The sequence below is a fragment of the Poromitra crassiceps genome (genome assembly GCF_964638095.1).
Source record: "Poromitra crassiceps genome assembly, chromosome: 2".
In the NCBI taxonomy this organism is placed as follows: Eukaryota; Metazoa; Chordata; class Actinopteri; order Beryciformes; family Melamphaidae; genus Poromitra; species Poromitra crassiceps.
Genome location: NC_139624.1, coordinates 12930334 through 12953850, shown reverse-complemented (window position 1 = coordinate 12953850; position 23517 = coordinate 12930334). Strand labels below are relative to the sequence as shown.

General features: G+C 44.2%; 1 protein-coding gene across 1 annotated transcript; it reads right to left on the bottom strand.

The window, feature by feature from the left end:
• Positions 1-452: 452 nt before the first annotated feature.
• Positions 453-3854, bottom strand: LOC310798391 (coiled-coil domain-containing protein 106-like; the record flags this gene model as incomplete). Its single annotated transcript, XM_083660940.1, has 5 exons — positions 453-760; positions 1944-2132; positions 2233-2352; positions 3652-3708; positions 3824-3854. The coding sequence occupies 5 exons, from the start codon at positions 3852-3854 to the stop codon at positions 453-455; spliced, it is 705 nt and encodes a 234-aa protein (XP_083517066.1).
• Between the last annotated feature and the right edge of the window lie 19663 nt (positions 3855-23517).

Below are 23517 nucleotides of genomic sequence, written 5' to 3'. Positions count from 1 at the left end.
ATATGAACTTGCTCTGTAACTACAACCCACGTGTGTTCAAGCTAGGCCTGATCTCAGGGTTCTGGTGGCACTGGAGGTACATACACTCTGTGGTAAGATCAAAACAAACAAAAAATATATTTTGCATGGGCTACAATTAAGTTTAGACCCTTTTTGACCATTTATGCTGCCTTGTGATTCAAAAGATGTGCTCTTCACTTTATCGGTCACAGCTGCTCTGAACAATTAGTATAAAACTGTACAAAGATCTAACTTTCACAATGTAAACTTGCTCTATAATTTTCACGTGGCAGAGCTTTTTTGCTGCGTACAAAAGGATCCCAGTGATAAAACAAACATAAAACCGGAAACAGAACAGGAACTTGCTCTTTTGTAGCTTGCTTTCAGTACAACATAACTTTAACTTTTTCACTTTTAACACTGAACAAAGTAGCCCACTACTCACTAGCATTTTAATACTTCATTAGGAGGGGAAGGAGTTGGCCCCTGGCTTTCATGTCCTCTATAATGGTCTTTTTCTCGGGGGTAATGTGGGTTGCACACCTCTTAGCAAAGGACAGCAGGGTCTCAGTTGCAGGATCAAACTTCAGGCTGTTGAAGGTTGAGGGATCCACAATCTTGAGCTCTGCAACTGCAGCAGTCATCTTGATAGTTCCCCGATCCACACCATTGATCCTGAAGGCTTCAGTCATCGTGCGGACACGTTTGAAGCTTTTCAGGACTTTTTCATATCTGCGGATGACCTCAGCTGGCCCTTTGACTGAGAGGGAAGAAAAAAACGAGGGATGAGTACAGACCAAGTCTTATGCTCAGCTGAAATTGCTCAGACTGGCCTCAACAACTGTCATTATAAAGCATATTATAGCATAAATTATATTATATATTATTATATTTATTATATAAATTAATTATTATTATATTATTTATTATTCAAAATAATATTTATTCATTATTTTTTATTATTATTATGGGGCGTCTGTAGCTCAGGAGGTAGAGCGGGTTGTCCACTAATCGCTTTGGATGAAAGAGGTTGGTGGTTCGATTCCCGCCTCCTCCAGTCTGCATGTCGAAGTGTCCTTGGGCAAGACACTGAACCCCAAATTGCTTCCGATGGTGTGTAAGCACCCTGTGTGGTAGCCTGCCGCCATCGGTGTCTGAATGGGTGAATGTACCTACTGATTGTAAAGCGCTTTGGATAAAAGCGCTATATAAATGCAGGCCATTTACCATTTATTATAGGATTACGGTACTGTTCAGAATTATGTTCATTTCTGAGAGACAACTCTTTCTAGAGATCCCATTAGCAGTTCGAATGTAAACAATTTCAAAATGTCATTAGAGTGAAAAACTAAATTATTTGCACAGAGAACTTGTGATTAGTACAGCAGGATAAAATGGAGCTAATATTTGCATTCATTTTCTGACCCATGATATATTATACATTGTCAAATTTTTGTTTTGTGACATATTGAAGTTTTGATATATCGTCCCATCCCGAGTACCATGTTTCTCAAATGGGGGTACATGGAGGTACTACAGGGGGGAGTTGGGAGAAAGGGGAAAAGGAAAATTGTATGAATACATCATGATCATATTGGGGTTTTTGAAAATATATTTTTACATAATAAGATTTAAAACATGAACTACAACTATCTCTATCTATCTATATTCATTTATTTATTTATTTACTACTGAGTCCAGCAGGCATGATGGGAAATGATGGCAAAATGTTGTAGATGAGTTAAGGGGGTACTTGGATTGAAAAATCGGGGAAAGGGGGTAGTGAAGCCCAAAAAGTTTGAGAACCACTACCCTAGTTTATTCTGAATGTACAAGCGAAGAGCTGTATACTTTTGGCTTATCTTTTTGCTTTTTACCAATTAATACTTTTCATGACATCCATTTGTTTACGAAGCAGGGAGTTCAAGTAATGGCATTCTTACCTCTCGCTCGCCCGAGCCCAGACACAGTTGCAGATGCAGGTGACCGTGTGCGATGTGGTGGCTTCCGTCTTGGTATGACGACATCACTGCCTGAGGACTCACTGATGTTTGGAGAAGATGGGGCAAAGTAATCTCGCTCCATGTCGCCATCATCTTCGTCGTCTTGCAAAGTAGATACTTTTGCTTGAGCTTTAATTAGAGGATAGATGAGACATTGATAAGCTTGTTATGAAAAGACATCCTTCACTACAATTATATTTTGCAAATAAGTTGCTCTCAAATTACTCACTTGACTTCTTCCCCCCCGTGACTTGCTCGCGTAGGAAGTTGCGCTCTTGTTCAAGATCCTTTATCATTCTCTCTTGCCATTCGATCTTGGCTTCTAGGAACTCCAGTTTGGAGATTGATGCTTTAAAAAAAAGAGTTTGAGAGCAGATTAGCATAAAGATTATGATTTACAGTATTGACAAGAAACATGAGGGAGAGAGATTGGGGGGATGACATGCAACAAAGGTCGTGGGCCAGATTTAAACCCAGGCCGTTGTGATTATTATATGGCTTATTATGGCATGTGCCTTAACTTGATGACCTGCAAGGACTTTTGAGACCTGATTCGCCATATAGTGGCAGGAGATCTAGAAAGCAAAAAAAAGCTATTCTCCACTTCCCCTCTCACATTGGATCAACTGACAAAAGATAATCATATTGAACTCCTCATGAATAGTGTTGTCATGGTGGTACAATTGACACTGGTGTAGTTTCCCTCATCAACACCGACCACATCGGTTATACAGCTTGTCATCATCCAATGAATCTGTCATGTGCTCAACTTAATCTGTCAAATTAAATCCTAATCTGTCAAATAAGTATGTCCATTTATCATTTAGTAGCCTAACTTCAACATGGAAGCTATGAATATCCGTTTTTATTTGACAAAATAATGGTATTTGCCGTGTGGGCCTAATAACAGCAATGTGGACTCCCAAGACTATAAGATTCAGTCATTATCTACCCCCATGCCGGTAGAAGGTCGGATGACGTTTTTTTTTGTCCAAAAATCCTTCGTGAATTTTCCCAGGGAAACATAGTGACAGTATTCTCCAAAACTACTGAAGTGAATTGTGACCAACTTTCAAATGTAAAAAAAAAAAACGCTGCATGTCCACGCACAGCTGGTCTGAAGTGGGTGCACAAAATCAAATGCTCATCCATGCGCTCTTCATCTGGATCTCAACTGCTCTGTTGAACCCCTCCATGGAGTCCAGGTGCATAGGGAACACTTGAGAGGATTACCGTCTATGCAGCGCATGTGCATGCCTTTGTTTGAGCTCATGCACCCACTTCAGACCCCAGGCGCATGGACGTGAACACGCTTGAGTTACCTGGATAGAGTGAAGATTTAGGCTACTTTGATTATGCCTGAAAAAGCAGTATAGAGGCATTCCCCCCCATAACGTTTGAAACTTGGTCACCATTCACTTCAGTTGTTTGGGGGAACGCTGTAACTAAATTATGTTTCCTGGGAAACTCCACAAAGGTTTTTTGGACAAAAAAAATCCAACCTTCTACTGGCATGAGAGATAATGACTGAATTTTCATTTTTGGGTGAACTTATCATTAACGAGAGATGCATGTGCTAAAAACATAAATAAAAGAAAAAAATAGCAACACAAAGTAACACTGCTGCTAGAAAATGAGAAACCATTACCTGATCCACGGCTGCTGCCGCTGCAACTTAAGGCCGAGCTTCCTTTATCATCAGGACCTATGCATAATAAGCACAACAAACTCACCACATGAATAGAGGACTCTAAATGTTTCAATCAACTTTGCTAGTAGCTATTTAGCTTTTACTCAAAAGTTGACAAACAAAAATGTACCATCTGTATGATTTTTGTTCAACTCAATCATCGACTCATCTTGAGGGACCCTTACGGACTTCTTCTTTGCCTTAGGCTGTAAAACATAAATAAATAAAGTTAAAACCTATTGTGTAAAAGGTAAGGTAGTCTCGGCTCCCAGACACAGATAGAGACTGAGAACTGAGTTTATGAAAAATGTACAACACTTTACATTTTATAATGTGATGCCTAAATGCAGCGAGCTGGCCAATGGTTAGCATTAGCAGTAACATTTCCTTAGTACAGAAGTTACAATAGACCATTTTCACGGGGTCCATTTTGTGTCGAAAAGGCAGAATAAACACAGGTGCAAACAAAACACAAATAAGGGTTTCCAAATTCCAATAATGGAAATTGGAAACCCTCATTAGTGTTTTTGCTTGCGCCTGTGTTTACCCTGCCTTTTCCACACAAAATGCCCCCCATGAGAAGGGTCTATTGCAGGCTCATTATAGTTTTCCTAGTTGTTTTAAAATAGCTGTCATAAAAATGGCTGCCACTCTTGTTCTATGCCGCTTCCCTGTGTGACTACAGGGAAGAGGCATAGAAGAAGCATGGCACATCCATATGAAAACAACTAGGACAATAAAATTTAAATTGTATACTTTATTACAAATACTTTGAACAATATGCGTAACTGAAAAGTGTTAAGGACATATGAGAACAGTCAGGATGGCAAATTTTGGGTTTGAGATCTTGCCTTAAGGAATTTATTGTATTGTATTATAATGATTTTATTTTTGCACCCAAGCAGTGTATTGCCAGTCCCAACGGTGCTAGGTCCCAATACCATTCAACTCAGTCTATTTTTGCCTAAGGGTGTGTATGACTAGGCCCTAGTCATACACACCCTTAGGCAAAAATAGACGTTAGTAGGCAACATAGAAACATAGTTATCTTATCATTACGCATTTGATGCATATATTTATTTTGAGTTACCGTAGTTGAAACCACCAAATAATGAGAATCAGAATCACTTGTTTATTCTATAACTTAATTACCATTTAAAAGGTTTTTAGTCCAAAAACAGTCATAACTTATGTTATTATTATTACGACTGCTTTTTGTTTGAGCAAATAGCCTCATCTGCTTTAACGTCACAATCACAGGAATATGTGGGTTGGTATTTAGCTAGCCGCAAAACGCGACTATTTCACTCGAGTACCTCTCCCATCATAGTCGCGCTCGCCCGACCCCTTTATCGAGGGAAAGTTGCACATTTAGCGATCTACAAGCTTCAAACATGCACCAATCACTAATATAAACTACGCACCTTGTTGCCACGGATGTTGTCGAGCAGGCCGCGCTGAGGCCGCGCTTTGTTAACTCGTATTTTAAGAAAGTTTGGGTTATTTGTGTGTCCGGAAACATTATTTTCCCTTCTCCAACGACTCTTCTTCTTTTTTGCTGCTCACCGGTTCAACTGCTCAACTGCGCCACCGCATCATGGACACAGAACGACACAGGGCAAACCCCATACTTGACACATGATGTAATACCCCATGATGCGGTGGCGCAGTTGAGCAGTTGAACCGGTGAGCAGCAAAAAAGAAGAAGAGTCGTTGGAGAAGGGAAAATAATGTTTCCGGACACACAAATAACCCAAACTTTCTTAAAATACGGGTTAACAAAGCGCGGCCTCAGCGCGGCCTGCTCGACAACATCCGTGGCAACAAGGTGCGTAGTTTATATTAGTGATTGGTGCATGTTTGAAGCTTGTAGATCGCTAAATGTGCAACTTTCCCTCGATAAAGGGGTCGGGCGAGCGCGACTATGATGGGAGAGGTACTCGAGTGAAATAGTCGCGTTTTGCGGCTAGTATTTAGCATACTAAATTATTGGATTATTGCTAAATACCACCACGACAGTTTTACCTGCAGGACTGGCAAATAAATAGTAGGCTAAAGATAGCTATTTCAGTGCGGGGCTACTGAATGTTGCCTATCGCCTACCGTTACATGTACCTATCCCCAGTTAGCCGAGGGAGCAAGTTAGCAGACTGGGTTTGCATGGTTAAAAGATCGGGGCTATTACACTAACGTTAGCCGCATTGTAACGTTAGCGCTTGTACAGCGCAAAACGAAGTGTGGAGAATCTGGCAAGCAAGACTAGCATAGGGGAAATTGGTTGTTACTCGAACAAAAGCTATTTTCAGATAATGGGGTCAGCTCGTTTCACAACACAAACACTACGTGAAGTAACAATGGATGAAAAGGCCTGCTGTCATGCCAGGTGTGTAAGCTAGGGAAACTCGGGCTTGGTGGATGTTGCCCGAGTTTCCTACTTGGAATTCCGAGGTGAATTCAATTGTAGTTTTCCATTTCAAAGGTTTTTCCGAGTACAACTGAACATGAACTTACCATTGTTGATGCACAAAGTTAGCAAAGTTGAATAACTCTTCTCAGCGCTCAGGTCGGACGGTGTTCCAGGTGTTCACTCTCGCTGGCGCCAAGACAGCAAATACGGAAGTTGATAGCATAGGAACAGTCAATGATTGGATGAATGCATCCAAGTCCCATCCCTCTAACGCTGATTGGCCAATCACAGCGTAGCATCGGCTGGCCCAAGTTGACGGATGCTAACACGGATTGGTGGATCGCTATGTCAATCATTATACTGTGCTTTTCCGCCTTTTTCATTTCCTGAGTCTGTCTGACTGAGCAGAGGAACCCTGGTCGCACATCAGATTAAAAGAAAAATATATAAATCGACATGATGTCGCGTTACGAGATTTTGAGCCGAATACATTTTAGGCAGTGCCCCAAAGAAAACCAGAAGTTCAACAGGTGGTTAATGAAACAAGGCCTACTTCGAAAAGCAATGAAATGCCCCACTTGCTTTCATTTTATGAAGTTGAAACTGCCCTACGGCAAAAAGGAGGCAGCCTGGTGAGTAGAACAACTAGGCCTTTGCCTCATTTACTGTATATATTTTGCGGGTATCATAACATTATAGCATAGAGATATATGTTAGATGAGAGATGTAGATTATTCTTGTCTAGTAGGCTTAGAAATGTAACTGTTCTGTTGTGCTTAGAGAGTGCATGGGGGGTGGAATTAGTGAATTGCATAAAGGCCAATCCTTGTCTCATGCAATCATGAATCTGTCTCCATCTCTTCATCACATTTTTATCTTATGAATGAACCTCTGTATTTAATCATCAGGCTATGCCGAGATTCATGTCACAAAGGGAAATCGGTCTCAAGGTCCATCCGGTCTGGCTCCATGTTTGAGAATTCTCATGTTCACCTGCAAACGTGGATGCATTTCATCTACAGGTGAGTCATTTTACATTGTTGAGAAGATATAATAATCTCCCTACAGAAGCCAGTAGCTTAGGTGGGGGTGTTAAAATGATTTTCCTGCCTTAAAAGCAGTCTTTCCACAGCCTGTGTTTATTTCTGTGTCTGCAAATGAGAAATTGTGGTTATCATGTTGTTGGAGAGACCAATGACACCTTAAGATATTGACTTCAACCCCTACTCCTAAATTGTGTAATCGAAAAATGATTTGGTTGATCTATTACAGATTTGCCCAAGGCCTTCGATTGCGACAAGTGGACATGCTGCAGGAAGGGATCACTCGGAGCTCTGCAACTCTGACTAAACTTGCAGACAAGTTACGAAGGGTTTGCAAATCTGCAATGAAAAGAATGAGAAGAAGAGGCAAGCAGACTGTTGGAAGGAGAAGAGAACTTGTTCTGATAGATGAAAGCAAATTTGGCCATAAGAGAAAGGTATGTAGAATGTTACATTGATGTCCAATACATGATACATGAATACTTTTTCATGTCATGGACCCCTAAACTGACAAAAATTTGACCACAGACCCCATTTGCTAGGGTTAATACTCCTGTCAGTGCCCCTGACCAAGGCACTGGCAAAATAACTGGAGTTGGTCCCCGGGCGCTGCACTGTGGCTGCCCACTGCTCCTAGTTCTAGGAAGGTTCCTAGTAGAGGATGGGTCAAATGCAGAGGATGAATTTCCCCATGGGGATAAATAAAGGATAACTTAACTTAACTTAAAAACAGTCCTACATTCTGTCTTTGCGTTACTTATGGATGGAATTATAGTGAAAATAATTACCCCCCTTTTTACTGGGGACTCCCTGGAAACCCTCTCAAGGACCCCTAACCCCACTTTGAGAACCACTGAGACAATATGCACACATTTAATAGACACACTTTCAATTGAATATAAAATGTTTAGGTAGCAGGAGCAATTCACTGCTGTTCTTTTTTACTCGCTCATTCATTCATTGATCGATCCACCCACCCTCCATCTATCCATTAATTCAAAATCCATTCAAACAATGTATTCATCCTCAAAGAGTATTGATAATCAGTTAAAACAATTGCATACTAATAGTGTTTCATTTAGGGATCCTCAGTTTAGTCTACAATGAACTGCAGAAAGACAAATGCAGGTAATCATGTGAAATAAGGACATTATGGAGAACCATGCTAGTGTGCTCATTCAATGCAGTTATCCATGTTTTAGCCTAGATCAGACCTTGGCATTATGCGTCCCGGGGGCCAGATGGTGGTTCTGTCTGGCTCATCTTGACTTTTTATTTGGAAACACTTATGTGTGAGTGTGCTTCTTCCTGAATTAGTGCACGGGATGTTTTCTATAATTTAATCAAGTGATAAAATTAGAGGTTATGGCATTGGCCCCGGGCGACAAGCTGGGTTTCTAATGTGCCCCCCCAGGAAAAATAATTGCCCACCCCCCTGGCCTAGACTGTCTTCATTCTACATTAATGAAATGTAGAATCTTTTCCTCTTTCCCACTTTTGAAATATGACATGGTTTACCCATACCACAAAGTACTATTTTTTCTGTCATGTTCCACACTTCACTTTGCCTTTTGGAAAGTTATTCCAGTATCATTATCTGTGAGAAGTAACTGGTGCATTTTGGAATAAGATACATTGGTGCCATGAATGGGGAATGTCCTCCCCAGGACAGTTCAGTATTTGTAAACCTGCACCACTCCTCGAAGCTAGAGAGAACTCCTAAATTTTTTACCCCTGATATATTATCTGCTATTTTCCACATTGATTGCAGAAACTTTTATTGTGGGTGGGTGTCACTGTGCTCGTTTTAACATATTTGCTTCTTGTGAATTTCAGTACAACAGAGGACGGGCAAGCAACAGGAGTACCTGGGTGTTTGGAATGCTAGGCGTCAAGGACGACAGGCGGAGACCCATTCTTAAGATTGTGCAGCGCCGTTCAGCCAGGCATCTCATGCCCCTTATAAAGAAGCATGTTCGGCGGGGAAGCTCAATCATCTCAGATGGATGGAGGTCTTACCGCCGTCTTCAGGACGAAGGGTACAATCACCTGACCGTCAACCATCAAGATTTTTTTGTTGACCCTGTTACTGGTGCACATACACAGAACCTGGAGAGACTTTGGGGGGTTTGCAAGTCAACAATCTGGAGACTAAGAGGGAACCGCACAGAAAGTATGTTGAAAGATCACTTGGATGTAATTGAGTGGACTTACTGGCGTGGAAAGCAGCACATAAATGGACCACTTGGCATGCTTTTACATGACATCAGAAAAAAATATCCCGTATGAAGCCTTTGTGAAATGTAGTTGCAGATAGCAAGTTGACTACCAGTCAAAAAAATTGACACATTGAATCTACCGTTTTTCATTATCTTAAAGCCATTTTCATCTAAAGTCTTCTGCTTAAATGCTAGCAATGTATTTCTTTTATGTATTTACTGTTCTAAAATGTGGAAAATGGTTTAAATTAGGAGAATTGTGGTATCTCAAAACTTTGGAGTGGTAGCGTACCTGCAGGGTTTTCACAGAATCTCTTGTCACTGAACTAAGGAGAGCCAGTGCCCACCAGAACCCTGAGATCAGGCCTAGCTTGAAGACACGTGGGTGGTTGTAGTTAGAGAGCAAGTTCATATTGACCTGTAGGTTTGATTTTTGTGCAGTTATACGTTTGTTTAATATTGGTATACTGTAGATATGATTCATGATTTCAATAATTCTATTATATTGTGGCACTTTATATAGACTTTTAGTCTTGTCAGTAACTGTTTACTATCCCATGCCCTATGCCTGACGATGCAGGCTAGTATAGAATGTAGTCTCTTGTGCTGCTGCCTGGCCTGTCATCAGATATGGTATTTAAGGTGCTACTGTAAATGGTTTCAATCTGCGTGATCCTTTACACCTAAAAGCTCTTGTCAGTATCTATAAATCGTTCTGTAATGTTTTAAAAAGTGGTCCATTAAAAAGGAGATATTTCTACTTGTGTTGACTTTGTACTTACACTACCACTGAATGGGAATAGACATTTGAATCACAGACCTAACAAACTTTCAAGGTGTAACCATATACCAAATAGTTTCTGTTAATTGTAGTAGTTTTGTGTTGTAGTCGACTTACTAACTATGAAGAGGAGGCAACTTTAGATTAGGGAACCTGTTTGGGTTAATAAGTGTCAAACTACTAGTGAATTATTTATGAATAAGACCTCACTTTAGATTGGGGAACATATTCTGAGTTATAAAGACTTAGTTTGGAGTTAATTGGACACTAGTAACACTTGTAGTTTTGTGTTTTCTTAAATGGGAATAGACCATATTTATTAAGAGTTATTAACAAAGAATAACTATTGTTGTGGTATTACCACCTTATAATGCCCATACTGAGCAAAGCCTATTAAGATCATAATTCATGCACAACAACTTGCTTATTTACTATCAATAAGCAGTAATTAGGAGGTTATTGAGGGAAAACTCGTAGTTAATGGCCTACTAGTTGTCGAATATGATCATGCAGAATAAGCCATTAATAAGTGCTTTATAATGGCTAATAAACAGCTAATATGCTACTAATATGCATACTAATAAGCAGCTAGTTAGTGCTTAATAAGTGTACCTTAAAATAAAGTGTTACCGTTACCAGTGACATACAAGTCAGGCCCGGATACCAGTGACACACTTGAAGTGCTCCCCTGCTACTAATTTACATGTAAATAAAAATCTCTTTATTTTCACACAATTTGAAATCACACAACTGATCAGTGAAATACTGTAATTTATAGATTCATTATGCTATAACTTATTTGTACTGATATGTATGCTTATATTAACCCAGTGGCACTCATATTCTGGTTTATTTCAAGAAAAACATTTTGGCTAGTGGAAATTACAGTAATTGGCTCGTAACTTTAAAATCTAGCAGCCATATTGGCTGGTGATAAAAAAAAGTTTAATCTCAAACCCAGGAGTTGGTGATATAGGAGTGAGTGAGAAAAGGAGCAAATATATGATTGTTAAGACTGAGCACTGACATCACAACCGTCTGATCCTAATGATAATTTAAAATTAACATATTCCTATATGAATCTGGCTTTAAACGACCAAAATCTTTATATGATGATAATAATAATAATCAATGATGGTGTTTCACGGACGTGTGGGGGGGCGCCAAATCAAATCTCGCCTGGGGCACCAATATGACTAGGGCCGGCCCTGACACCTACACACACACCTACACACACACCCACACCTACACACACACCTGCACCGACACCCACACCTACACACACACCTGCACCGACACCCACACACACGCACACTGCAGTAACTGACCTGTGTGAGCTGGATGGATGCCAGCTGATGGGCTTTAAGGAGTTCACTCTCTCTCAGGTAGGGCCGTGTGTGTGTGTTATTGGTTGACCTGATTCTGATGAAAAACATCTCCAGCCAGACTGAGCAGCATTCATGATGACAACTTCCACACCGTTAGACTGTTAGATCAATATTATTTTCTGTTATCCAGGAAGTAAATACATGACATTTTGATATGGAAGTACAGTAACATCAAGTACATACTTTGTCATAAGTGAGCTAAAAAGGCCAAAATGTGAACAAATGTGAATGTAGAAAACTGGAAATGCTCAAATAATGCGTGCCTCTCTCTCCCCCCCCCTCTGCCCTCTCTGTCCCTCTCTCTCTCCCCTCTGCCCCCTCTCTCTTTCTCTGTCCCTCTTTACCCTCTCTCTCTCTCTCTCCCCTCTGCTCTCTTTCTCTTTCCCTCTCTCTCCCATCTCTCTTTCTCTCTCCCCTCTGCCCCCTCTCTCTTTCTCGGTACCTCTCTTCCCCCCCTCTCTCTCCCCTCTGCTTCGTCTCTCCCTCTCTCTTTCTCTGTCCCTCTTTCCCCTCTCTCATTCTCCTCTCTCTCTCCCCCCCCCCCCTCATAGGAAAGTGGCGAGCGCTCGTTCGTTAGTGAAGCTGGATCAGTTCATGTGGGAGCTGAGTCAGAAGGACATCCAGCCAGACGACTACCTCCACAACCTCTACCTGCAGAAGAAGAAGGAGCTGGCCAATCAGGCGCTGCTGGAGGCGGGCAAGACGGGGGCGGGATAGGATGTTCACCAGAGACATGATGATGATGTCAAGTCCTATGTGACTGTGGGGCCCAATCCCAAACCAGCCCCTATCCACTACCCCTCCGTTTGCGCGTTCACACGGAGGTCCGCCATATTAAGGGCCGTCCCAAACCAATTCCTACTGAGTGCAGGCGGCTTGTCAAACCCTTAAACAGCGAGTCTGCACTGGTGCAGGCTCGCCGACGGTTGCTGCAGAAACTATGTCCGGAGGAAACATCATTCAAGTGTAAGTTAGTTCCATCTACTTCTTCCAAGTATTTTAGATCAAACACGTACCTTTATTTCCCTCACAGTGACTTTACATCTTGAACTAAATCATGGAATATGTCGAGTTATTAGTCCACAATTGAGAGGGTATAGGCTACTGTATTCAAGACAAAGTGACTAAATGAGAGCTAAGCATAGACCTATTATAAACACAGTCAAGAGCGATGTGAATATACGGCACGAAATTGCGATGCGAGTTTTGACCCACCTGTCAATCCACAGATGTGTTCCGACGCGTCGGAAGCGAATTTCTGAAAAATCAAAAAAATAAACACCGCAATAACGCTCAGCGAAAAGGACTTAGAAGCTTTATTTTGTAGCCCATGTTTTCATTTTCATTTCATTTATTTCATTTAGCAGACGCTTTTATCCAAAGCGACTTACAGCATATTACAATATAGCATAAAAATACAGCAATAAAATGCAACAATAAACAACAATAAATAGAAATAAAGACGGGAACATAAAATACACACATCACTTTTCGGAGGGGCCCAGGTGTAATTCGAAAAAGTGTGTTTTTAGTCTCCGGCGGAAAATGGCCAACGAGTCAGCCAGCATAACAGAGGGGGGGAGCTCGTTCCACCATTGAGGAGCCAGGGAGGAAAAGAGTCGTGAGTGGGCTAAGCGGCCCCCAGGGTCACGTAGTGATGGAGGGGCAAGGCGAGCTGTGCCGGTGGAGGAGCAGAGGGGACGGTTGGTTGTTTGAAAACTGACCAGAGATTGTAGATAGGTAGGGGCTGACCGGTGAACTGCCCGGTAGGCCAGTACAAGGGTCTTGAATTTAATGCGGGCTATAATTGGGAGCCAGTGGAGGTCGCGGAGAAGGGGAGTGACGTGAGAGAATTTAGGTAGATTGTACACCAGTCGGGCAGCTGCGTTCTGGATGAGCTGGAGGGATTGAAAGGCCGAGGCAGGTAGCCCCGCCATGAGAACATTGCAGTAATCAAGGCGGGAAAGAACAAGTGCCTGTACCAGTAGTTGAGTTGCCTCCCTAGTGAGAAATTTTCTGATTTTTCTGATGTTGTACAGTTGGAACCTACATGAGCGGGCGGTTGAAGAGATGAAAGATGAGGTTGAAAGCTGATTATCTATAATTACACCTAGGTTTTTGACAGTTTTTGATGGCCGTACTATGGTATTGTCTATGGTGATGGAAAGGTCTGTGAGAGGGCAGTTTTTACCGGGGATGAAAAGAAGTTCTGTTTTGTCGAGATTGAGTTTTAGATGATGGGCGGTCATCCAGGTTACAATGTCTTTGAGACACGCGGCTAGGCGTGCCTCAATTTGGGTATCATCAGGGGGAAAAGAAAGAAAGAGTTGAGTGTCGTCGGCATAGCTGTGATAGGAAAACCCGTGAGAGGAGATTATGTGACCAAGGGACCTAACATACAGAAGAAATAGGAAGGGGCCGAGGACAGATCCCTGGGGGACACCCGTGTTCAGAGTGCATGATTTAGAGAGGGACCCACACCAGAGAACCTGAAGGGAGCGGTTGGAAAGGTAAGAGGTGAACCATGAGAGTGCAGTGCCAGAAATACCAAGATCAGTGAGAGTGGAGAGGAGGATGTGATGATTCACCGTGTCAAATGCAGCTGAAAGATCCAGGAGTACTAAAACAGAGGAGAGGGAGGAGGCTTTGGCTGTGTGAAGGGCATGAGTGACAGAGAGGAGAGCTGTTTCAGTGGAGTGAGCGGGTTTAAAACCAGATTGTAGGGGGTCCAGAAGGTTATTGCGAGAGAGATGGAGAGAAAGCTGTTCCGATACTGCGCGTTCAAGGGTTTTTGAAATGAATGGAAGGAGAGAAACTGGGCGGTAATTTTATATGACAGTATGGTCCAGGGAGGGTTTTTTGAGGAGTGGCTTGATTCTAGCTGTTTTAAGGGGAGCCGGGACTATACCAGAGGACAGGGAGGAGTTGATGAGGGAAGTGAGGAAAGGAGATAGATCGGAGGATATGGTTTGGAGAAGAGGGGAGGGGATAGGATCCAGGGGGCAGGTGGTGGCAGGATGGGACAAGAGGAGTTTCAGGACGGCATCGGGAGAGAGGGGAGAAAAGGAAGACAGACTAGTGACAGGGGCCGAAGAGTCAGGTTTGATGACAGAGCTGTTTTTAGTGGCTGGAGGGGGGAAGGAAGAGGTGATGTCATCAATTTTTTGGGAAAAGAAGGTCAAGAAGTCATCAGCAGATAGGGAAGAGGGGGGAGGAGGGGGGGGAGGGTTGAGGAGAGAGGAGAAGGTGGAGAACAATTTTCTAGGATTGGAGGCAGAGGAATGAATTTGGGAAATGAAAAAGGAGGATTTAGCAATGGTGACGGCAGTGGTGAAGTTTGTTAAGATGAGGTGGTAAGTTGAGAGATCAGATGGGTCGTGGGATTTTAGCCATTTTCTTTCGGCTGCCCGAAGCTCCGTTCGATGAGTCCGCAGAGCCTCGGACAGCCATGGTGCAGGGGGACAGGATCTAGCTGGTTTGGAGATGAGGGGACAGAGTGAGTCAAGGGCTGAGGTGAGAGAGGAAAGGAGACTAGTGGCAGCATCGTCAGTGGATAGGAGAGAGAAGTTATCGACTGGGGGGAGGAGAGAGAGGACAGCAGAGGAGAGGGCCGAGGGTGTGAGGGTTTTTATGTTGCGACGGGTGGTAGTTATATGAGTGGGGGGTGGGGAGGGTTTGGGGAGGGAGATGGGAAGGGAGAAGGTTATGAAGTGATGGTCGGAGACAGGGAGAGGAGTAACTGTGAGATTGGAGGTGGTGCAGGAGCGGGTAAACACAAGGTCGAGGAGGTTCCCGGCCTTATGTGTGGGCGGAGAAGAAGAGAGAGAGAGGTCAAAAGAAGAGAAAAAGTTGAGAAAGAGGGGAGAAAGAAGTGATGTTGCCGGGATATTAAGGTCCCCGAGGACTTCAATGTCCCCCATGTGTGTCTTTTTATATTTGTGGATGGTTATTAATTTAAAAATATATACATTTTGTGTGTAGTCTAAAACATGTCTATACATAGACAACATTATCCTGGGCTAAATGAGAGCTAAGCATAGACATAACGTTAAAATCTTGTGCTCAGATAAATTACCTTTTATGTTAACGTGGAGGACTTCTCTAGTGTATATTTTTGTATTTACTGCTAATTATTCATTTTAATAATGTATTTACTGCTTGGTCTAAAATAGGTCTATACATTAGCCAGCTATATGAGAGCTAAATCATAGACGCCCCGTTGAAATCACGTCTATTGTGGAACAGCATGACACAGGCAACGCGTCTGTCCATCTCCATGGTGACGGCTCCTTCCTGTTTCCGGTAAGGTAGCGAGGGCGTCTCACTTGTTCGGCTTCTCTTTTATGCCCTCCCCTTAATCAGCATTTGGAGTGGCACTCGGTAGTGAAGTGGTAGTGAGTAGGGAGTGGTTTGGGATTGGGCTGTGGGAGTCAAAAGTGTTTCCAACTTCACCGGCCACTTTCAACGTTTCACTAGCCAGTCTGAGGTCTAGTTTACACCACAACTGGCTGCTGGAGGAGGAAGGGTCCAACCCCCTACTAGCCCTCAAAACTCCACACCACCAATATGGCGTAAGAACTACTAGATTGTTCACCGGGCCAATAAGTCACACAAAAAGACAGCAGCAGTCCTTCTTACCAAGAGCTGACAGGCTGTGCTCACATTGTCCATCCTTTTACTTATCTCCTCCCTGTAGACATTTTATTGTTATAATATTTATTCTTATTGTCTGTGTTTTAACTTGTAAGAAATATCTAATTTCATCTTGTGATGCAACAATGTTTTTTTTTAATAAACTTGAACTTGAACTCTCCCTGCATAAAAGGCAAACTTTGGGGTGTTTTTGCTTCCGTTTCCATCAGCGCTGACCCTAAATAGTCGAGGATTTGTTGGAAGGAGCCTGATTCCACTGCCAATCTCACAGTCGAATAGTCGCAAAATGTGGTTCTGAAACAGGATCATTCCATTCCGGAGACCTCTGGCAGAAAGTGACAGCTAGCGGTTCAGCTGTCATAGAAATATGGAAGATCCGGATGCCTTCTCCACATGTTTTAAAGCTGTGCCAGCAACAGACAGGTTACCTTACACAAATAAGCTAACTCTTTCAATTGGGTGATGTTTCCTGACCCGTAGGCTACTCACTGCACTCACTAGCACTTGAAAACGGCAACCTGGACAATTTATCGGTCAGATCAGCCTCGAGATGCCCAGGAAGGATTCTGGATGAATTATCGGACGTTATCGTTTCCCCATCTCCTCAGGCACGCAACCTTGGTGTAATTTTTTACCCCACCCTCTCCCTTGAACCCCACATCCGCCATATTGTCAAAACCTCCTTCTACCATCTCCGCAACATCGCCAAGATCCGGCCCTCCCTCTCACACCCTGCTGCTGAAACACTCATTCACGCCTTTATCTCCTCCCGTCTGGACTACTGCAACTCACTCCTCTACGGCACCTCCACTACGGCACCAACTCCACCCTCATCAATAAACTCCAACTGGTCCAAAACGCAGCCGCCCGTCTCCTCACCCACACCAAATCCTGGCACCACATCACCCCAGTCCTTCAACAACTCCACTGGCTTCCCATCTCCTCCCGGATCACCTACAAAATCCTCGTCATCACTTACAAAGCTCTCCACCAACTGGCCCCCCCATATCTCACCAACCTCCTCTCCCCCTACCAACCCTCCCGTTCCCTCCGTTCCACCTCTGCCGGCCTTCTCTCCACCCCCAAATCCAACCTCCGCAGTTTTGGCGACAGAGCTTTCTCCAGGGCAGCTCCCAAGCTCTGGAACTCTCTCCCCCCGGACATTAGAGAATCAGACTCCCTCAATGTCTTCCAATCCCGCGTCCCGCCTCAAAACCCATCTCTTCTCCTCTGCCTTCTCCTAGTTCCCCCTGCCTATCCCTGTGTGCCTGTGTCGTGTTTGTCCATTGTCTGTTGCACTTACGTCGTCCCCGACCCTTTAGTGTTTCTTTGTTTGTAAAGCGTCTTTGAGTCCTAGAAAAGCGCTATATAAAACCCATGTTTATTATTATTATTATTATTAGTGTGGACTTTTTCTGAAGTCTGTGTTGTTTCCTTTTGCTAGCAGCTAGCGACGAACATAACGTTAGCCATTTCCTGTTAGCCGTCTTCTTCGTTGGTATTGGTATTTACGCCGGAGCCATGAGGACAAGAGGCAGGCTCGTGAACGCGCAGACGTCACATCCTCTAGCTGTGGCGGGAAATGCTCACCCCTTCGAAAATGCGATATTTCCATGTATCTTCTGAACGGCTGGTCGGAGAGAAACAAGTCGTGATTTTTAAGTTACGTCAAGGCGCATTCACTCATTGCCAATAAAAAACACTTTGTGCACATTTATTTCTCGCCAGAACCGACGGAATGGGCCTTTAAAAGATGATTTACCTGAGCCAGAAACTTGAAGTGAAGAACCTATCCGATGTGCAACATCCTCTTCTAGATAGTGACAGATGACGCCGCTTCAAACTTGTTGCATAAAATCCACTTTTACGTCTTTTATATCAAAAAGTCCTTAATGCAATACCATTCAGGAAGTGTGGGGGTCAGTACGGACAGCGACGCACTGTGTTTACACTACTGCCCCCCACACTTCCTGAATGGTATTGCATTAAGAACTTTTTGATATAAAAGACGTCAAAGTGTCTTATCTAGAAGAGGATGTTGCACATCGGATAGTGTCTTCACTTCAAGTTTCTGGCTCAGGTAAATCATCTTTTAAGGCGTAGCCGCGAGAGCGGAACGCTAGTCTTATGGGGAATGCTAAGTGGGTCCTCGGGTGCTAATACTCAGTATGAGCGAGAAGCACCCGGCTAGCAGGGTAATAGCTGAAGGTGCTTTTGAAGCACAAGCTACTGTGTTATGTGCATGTTTTAGGTGGGCTATGATACCGCCAAGATCTTTGAATACAGAGAGTCAGACTGAGTGCTGGCTGTTCTTCCTGTTTACAGTAGCCTAAAGGGCCTTGTCTACTCTACACCCTCCCCATCAGCCTGTTCTTCCTGTTTACAGTAGCCTAAAGGGTCTTGTCTACTCTACACCCTCCTCATCAACCTGTTCTTCCTGTTTACAGTAGCCTAAAGGGTAGGGGTGTCACGATATTTTGTCGCACGATATATCGCGATATCGAAACGTCACGATATGCGTATCGTCAGAAAAAAATGATATCGTAAAAAAAAAAAAATGTTTTTGCTCCTGAATAATATTAGAACAAATTTAGCAGAATCAACACGCATGAGTGAGGGGGTAGACTACTACTGGCATGGCAAAACAGCTCAAGGGGTAGATAAGATTACATAAGTTTAGGGACCATTGAGCATGAGCTATTTAAGAAATAGATTGTATACTTTATTTTTCTTTCACCATGCAACAAACATTTAGTTTGTGACAGTGTGACACATTCTATTGCAAGAGAAGCATTATCTTCCATGTTGTTTTATAGTTATTATAATAACAATTTCCAAAAACAGCATTTGTTTTGTATTTTGTGTATTTCAAATGAAAGACTATTTTTCCAGTATTTTCCCAGGGCTCCCTTGAAAAGAGGTTTCGATTTCAACGGGACTCACATGGTTAAATAAATGATAAATAAATACATAAAAATTATTTACTTTTGTTAAAAAGAATATTGTTAAAATATCGTATCGTATCGTTATCGTGAACCCAATATTGTGTATCGTATCGTGAAATTAGTGTATCGTGACACCCCTACTAAAGGGCCTTGTTTACTCTACACCCTCCTCATCAGCCTGTTCTTCCTGTTTACAGTAGCCTAAAGGGCCTTGTCTACTCTACACCCTCCCCATCAGCCTGTTCTTCCTGTTTACAGTAGCCTAAAGGAAGGGTCTTGTCTACTCTACACCCTCCCCATCAGCCTGTTCTTCCTGTTTACAGTAGCCTAAAGGGCGTTGTCTACTCTACACCGTCCTCATCAGCCTGTTCTTCCTGTTTACAGTAGCCTAAAGGGTCTTGTCTACCCTACACCCTCCTCATCAGCCTGTTCTTCCTGTTTACAGTAGCCTAAAGGGCCTTGTCTACTCTACACCCTCCCCATCAGCCTGTTCTTCCTGTTTACAGTAGCCTAAAGGAAGGGTCTTGTCTACTCTACACCCTCATCATCAGCCTGTTCTTCCTGTTTACAGTAGCCTAAAGGAAGGGTCTTGTCTACTCTACACCCTCCCCATCAGCCTGTTATTCCTGTTTACACTAGCCTAAAAAGCCTTGTCTACCCTACACCCTCCCCATCAGCCTGTTCTTCCTGTTTACAGTAGCCTAAAGGAAGGGTCTTGTCTACTCTACACCCTCCCCATCAGCCTGTTCTTCCTGTTTACAGTAGCCTAAAGGGCCTTGTCTACTCTACACCCTCCCCATCAGCCTGTTCTTCCTGTTTACAGTAGCCTAAAGGGCCTTGTCTACTCTGCACCCTCCCCATCAGCCTGTTCTCCCTTTTTACAGTAGCCTAAAGGGCCTTGTCTACTCTACACCCTCCTCATCAGCCTGTTCCTCCTTTTTACAGTAGCCTAAAGGGCCTTGTTTACTCTACACCCTCCTCATCAGCCTGTTCTTCCTTTTTACAGTAGCCTAAAGGGCCTTGTCTACTCTACACCCTCCTCATCAGCCTGTTCTTCCTGTTTACAGTAGCCTAAAGGGCCTTGTTTACTCTACACCCTCCTCATCAGCCTGTTCTTCCTGTTTACAGTAGCCTAAAGGGCCTTGTCTACTCTACACCCTCCCCATCAGCCTGTTCTTCCTGTTTACAGTAGCCTAAAGGGCCTTGTTTACTCTACACCCTCCCCATCAGCCTGTTCTTCCTGTTTACAGTAGCCTAAAGGGCCTTGTTTACTCTACACCCTCCCCATCAGCCTGTTCTTCCTGTTTACAGTAGCCTAAAGGCTCTTGTCTACTCTACACCCTCCCCATCAGCCTGTTCTTCCTGTTTACAGTAGCCTAAAGGGCCTTGTCTACTCTACACCCTCCTCATCAGCCTGTTCTTCCTGTTTACAGTAGCCTAAAGGGCCTTGTTTACTCTACACCCTCCTCATCAGCCTGTTCTTCCTTTTTACAGTAGCCTAAAGGGCCTTGTCTACTCTACACGAAAAAAACAAACAAAAAACACGATTTCAGACGGACAAGCCCGTCTTTTATTGTCACACGGTTACACATCAACACATGCATGGCCACAAACACACTCATGCTGACGGTGGCCGGTGAAATTTGTCCTCTGCATTTGACCCATCCTGGCTTGTCCTTTCCTCCGGGGGGCAGGCCAGGAGCAGTGGTCGCTTTCTCGTACAGCGCCCGGGGACCAACTTCGGGTGTTGTCGCCACTGGTCGGATGACGATGACGATCTGATCTTCTGCATGTTTTTAGTGGGGGGGGGGTTATATACGGAGGAACCCCCTGGGGGAGCACGGGGAGAACATGCAAACTCCACACAGACAGAAAGGCCCTTACGACGAGATAACCCACCTGGGCAGTAGGCACTGAAGATATGGGGGGGAACACAACCACAGCGCCCACAGTGTCCCAGGCGAGAATCGAACTCAGGACCTTCTGACTGTGAGGCGACAGCTCTACCACTGAGCCACCGTGCCCTCCTCATCAGCCTGTTCTTCCTGTTTACAGTAGCCTAAAGGGCCTTGTCTACTCTGCACCCTCCCCATCAGCCTGTTCTTCCTGTTTACAGTAGCCTAAAGGGCCTTGTCTACTCTACACCCTCCTCATCAGCCTGTTCTTCCTGTTTACAGTAGCCTAAAGGGCCTTGTCTACTCTGCACCCTCCTCATCAGCCTGTTCTTCCTGTTTACAGTAGCCTAAAGGCTCTTGTCTACTCTACACCCTCCCCATCAGCCTGTTCTTCCTGTTTACAGTAGCCTAAAGGAAGGGTCTTGTCTACTCTGCACCCTCCTCATCAGCCTGTTCTTCCTGTTTACAGTAGCCTAAAGGCTCTTGTCTACTCTACACCCTCCTCATCAGTCTGTTCTTCCTGTTTACAGTAGCCTAAAGGAAGGGTCTTGTCTACTCTACACCCTCCCCATCAGCCTGTTCTTCCTGTTTACAGTAGCCTAAAGGAAGGGTCTTGTCTACTCTACACCCTCCCCATCAGCCTGTTCTTCCTGTTTACAGTAGCCTAAAGGGCCTTGTCTACTCTACACCCTCCCCATCAGCCTGTTCTTCCTGTTTACAGTAGCCTAAAGGGCCTTGTCTACTCTGCACCCTCCCCATCAGCCTGTTCTCCCTTTTTACAGTAGCCTAAAGGGCCTTGTCTACTCTACACCCTCCTCATCAGCCTGTTCCTCCTTTTTACAGTAGCCTAAAGGGCCTTGTTTACTCTACACCCTCCTCATCAGCCTGTTCTTCCTTTTTACAGTAGCCTAAAGGGCCTTGTCTACTCTACACCCTCCTCATCAGCCTGTTCTTCCTGTTTACAGTAGCCTAAAGGGCCTTGTTTACTCTACACCCTCCTCATCAGCCTGTTCTTCCTGTTTACAGTAGCCTAAAGGGCCTTGTCTACTCTACACCCTCCCCATCAGCCTGTTCTTCCTGTTTACAGTAGCCTAAAGGGCCTTGTTTACTCTACACCCTCCCCATCAGCCTGTTCTTCCTGTTTACAGTAGCCTAAAGGGCCTTGTTTACTCTACACCCTCCCCATCAGCCTGTTCTTCCTGTTTACAGTAGCCTAAAGGCTCTTGTCTACTCTACACCCTCCCCATCAGCCTGTTCTTCCTGTTTACAGTAGCCTAAAGGGCCTTGTCTACTCTACACCCTCCTCATCAGCCTGTTCTTCCTGTTTACAGTAGCCTAAAGGGCCTTGTTTACTCTACACCCTCCTCATCAGCCTGTTCTTCCTTTTTACAGTAGCCTAAAGGGCCTTGTCTACTCTACACGAAAAAAAAAAAAAAAAAACACGATTTCAGACGGACAAGCCCGTCTTTTATTGTCACACGATCACACATCAACACATGCATGGCCACAAACACACTCATGCTGACGGTGGCCGGTGAAATTTGTCCTCTGCATTTGACCCATCCTGGCTTGTCCTTTCCTCCGGGGGGCAGGCCAGGAGCAGTGGTCGCTTTCTCGTACAGCGCCCGGGGACCAACTTCGGGTGTTGTCGTCACTGGTCGGATGACGATGACGATCTGATCTTCTGCATGTTTTTAGTGGGGGGGGGGTTATATACGGAGGAACCCCCTGGGGGAGCACGGGGAGAACATGCAAACTCCACACAGACAGAAAGGCCCTTACGACGAGATAACCCACCTGGGCAGTAGGCACTGAAGATATGGGGGGGAACACAACCACAGCGCCCACAGTGTCCCAGGCGAGAATCGAACTCAGGACCTTCTGACTGTGAGGCGACAGCTCTACCACTGAGCCACCGTGCCCTCCTCATCAGCCTGTTCTTCCTGTTTACAGTAGCCTAAAGGGCCTTGTCTACTCTGCACCCTCCCCATCAGCCTGTTCTTCCTGTTTACAGTAGCCTAAAGGGCCTTGTCTACTCTACACCCTCCTCATCAGCCTGTTCTTCCTGTTTACAGTAGCCTAAAGGGCCTTGTCTACTCTGCATCCTCCCCATCAGCCTGTTCTTCCTGTTTACAGTAGCCTAAATGGCCTTGTCTACTCTACACCCTCCCCATCAGCCTGTTCTTCCTGTTTACAGTAGCCTAAAGGGTCTTGTGTAATTCGCATCGGCACACCACTGGAGGTCCAGTGGTGTGCCGATCCATTATTTCTCTTCTAAGTAACTCTTTGATCCAGCACCCACCTTAACTGTGTTGGATGTGCGTGACTCCGCTATTTTTACTCTACACTCTCCTCATCAGCCTGTTCTTCATGTTTACAGTAGCCTAAAGGGCCTTGTCTACTCTACACCCTCCTCATCAGCCTGTTCTTCCTGTTTACAGTAGCCTAAAGGGCCTTGTCTACTCTGCACCCTCCTCATCAGCCTGTTCTTCC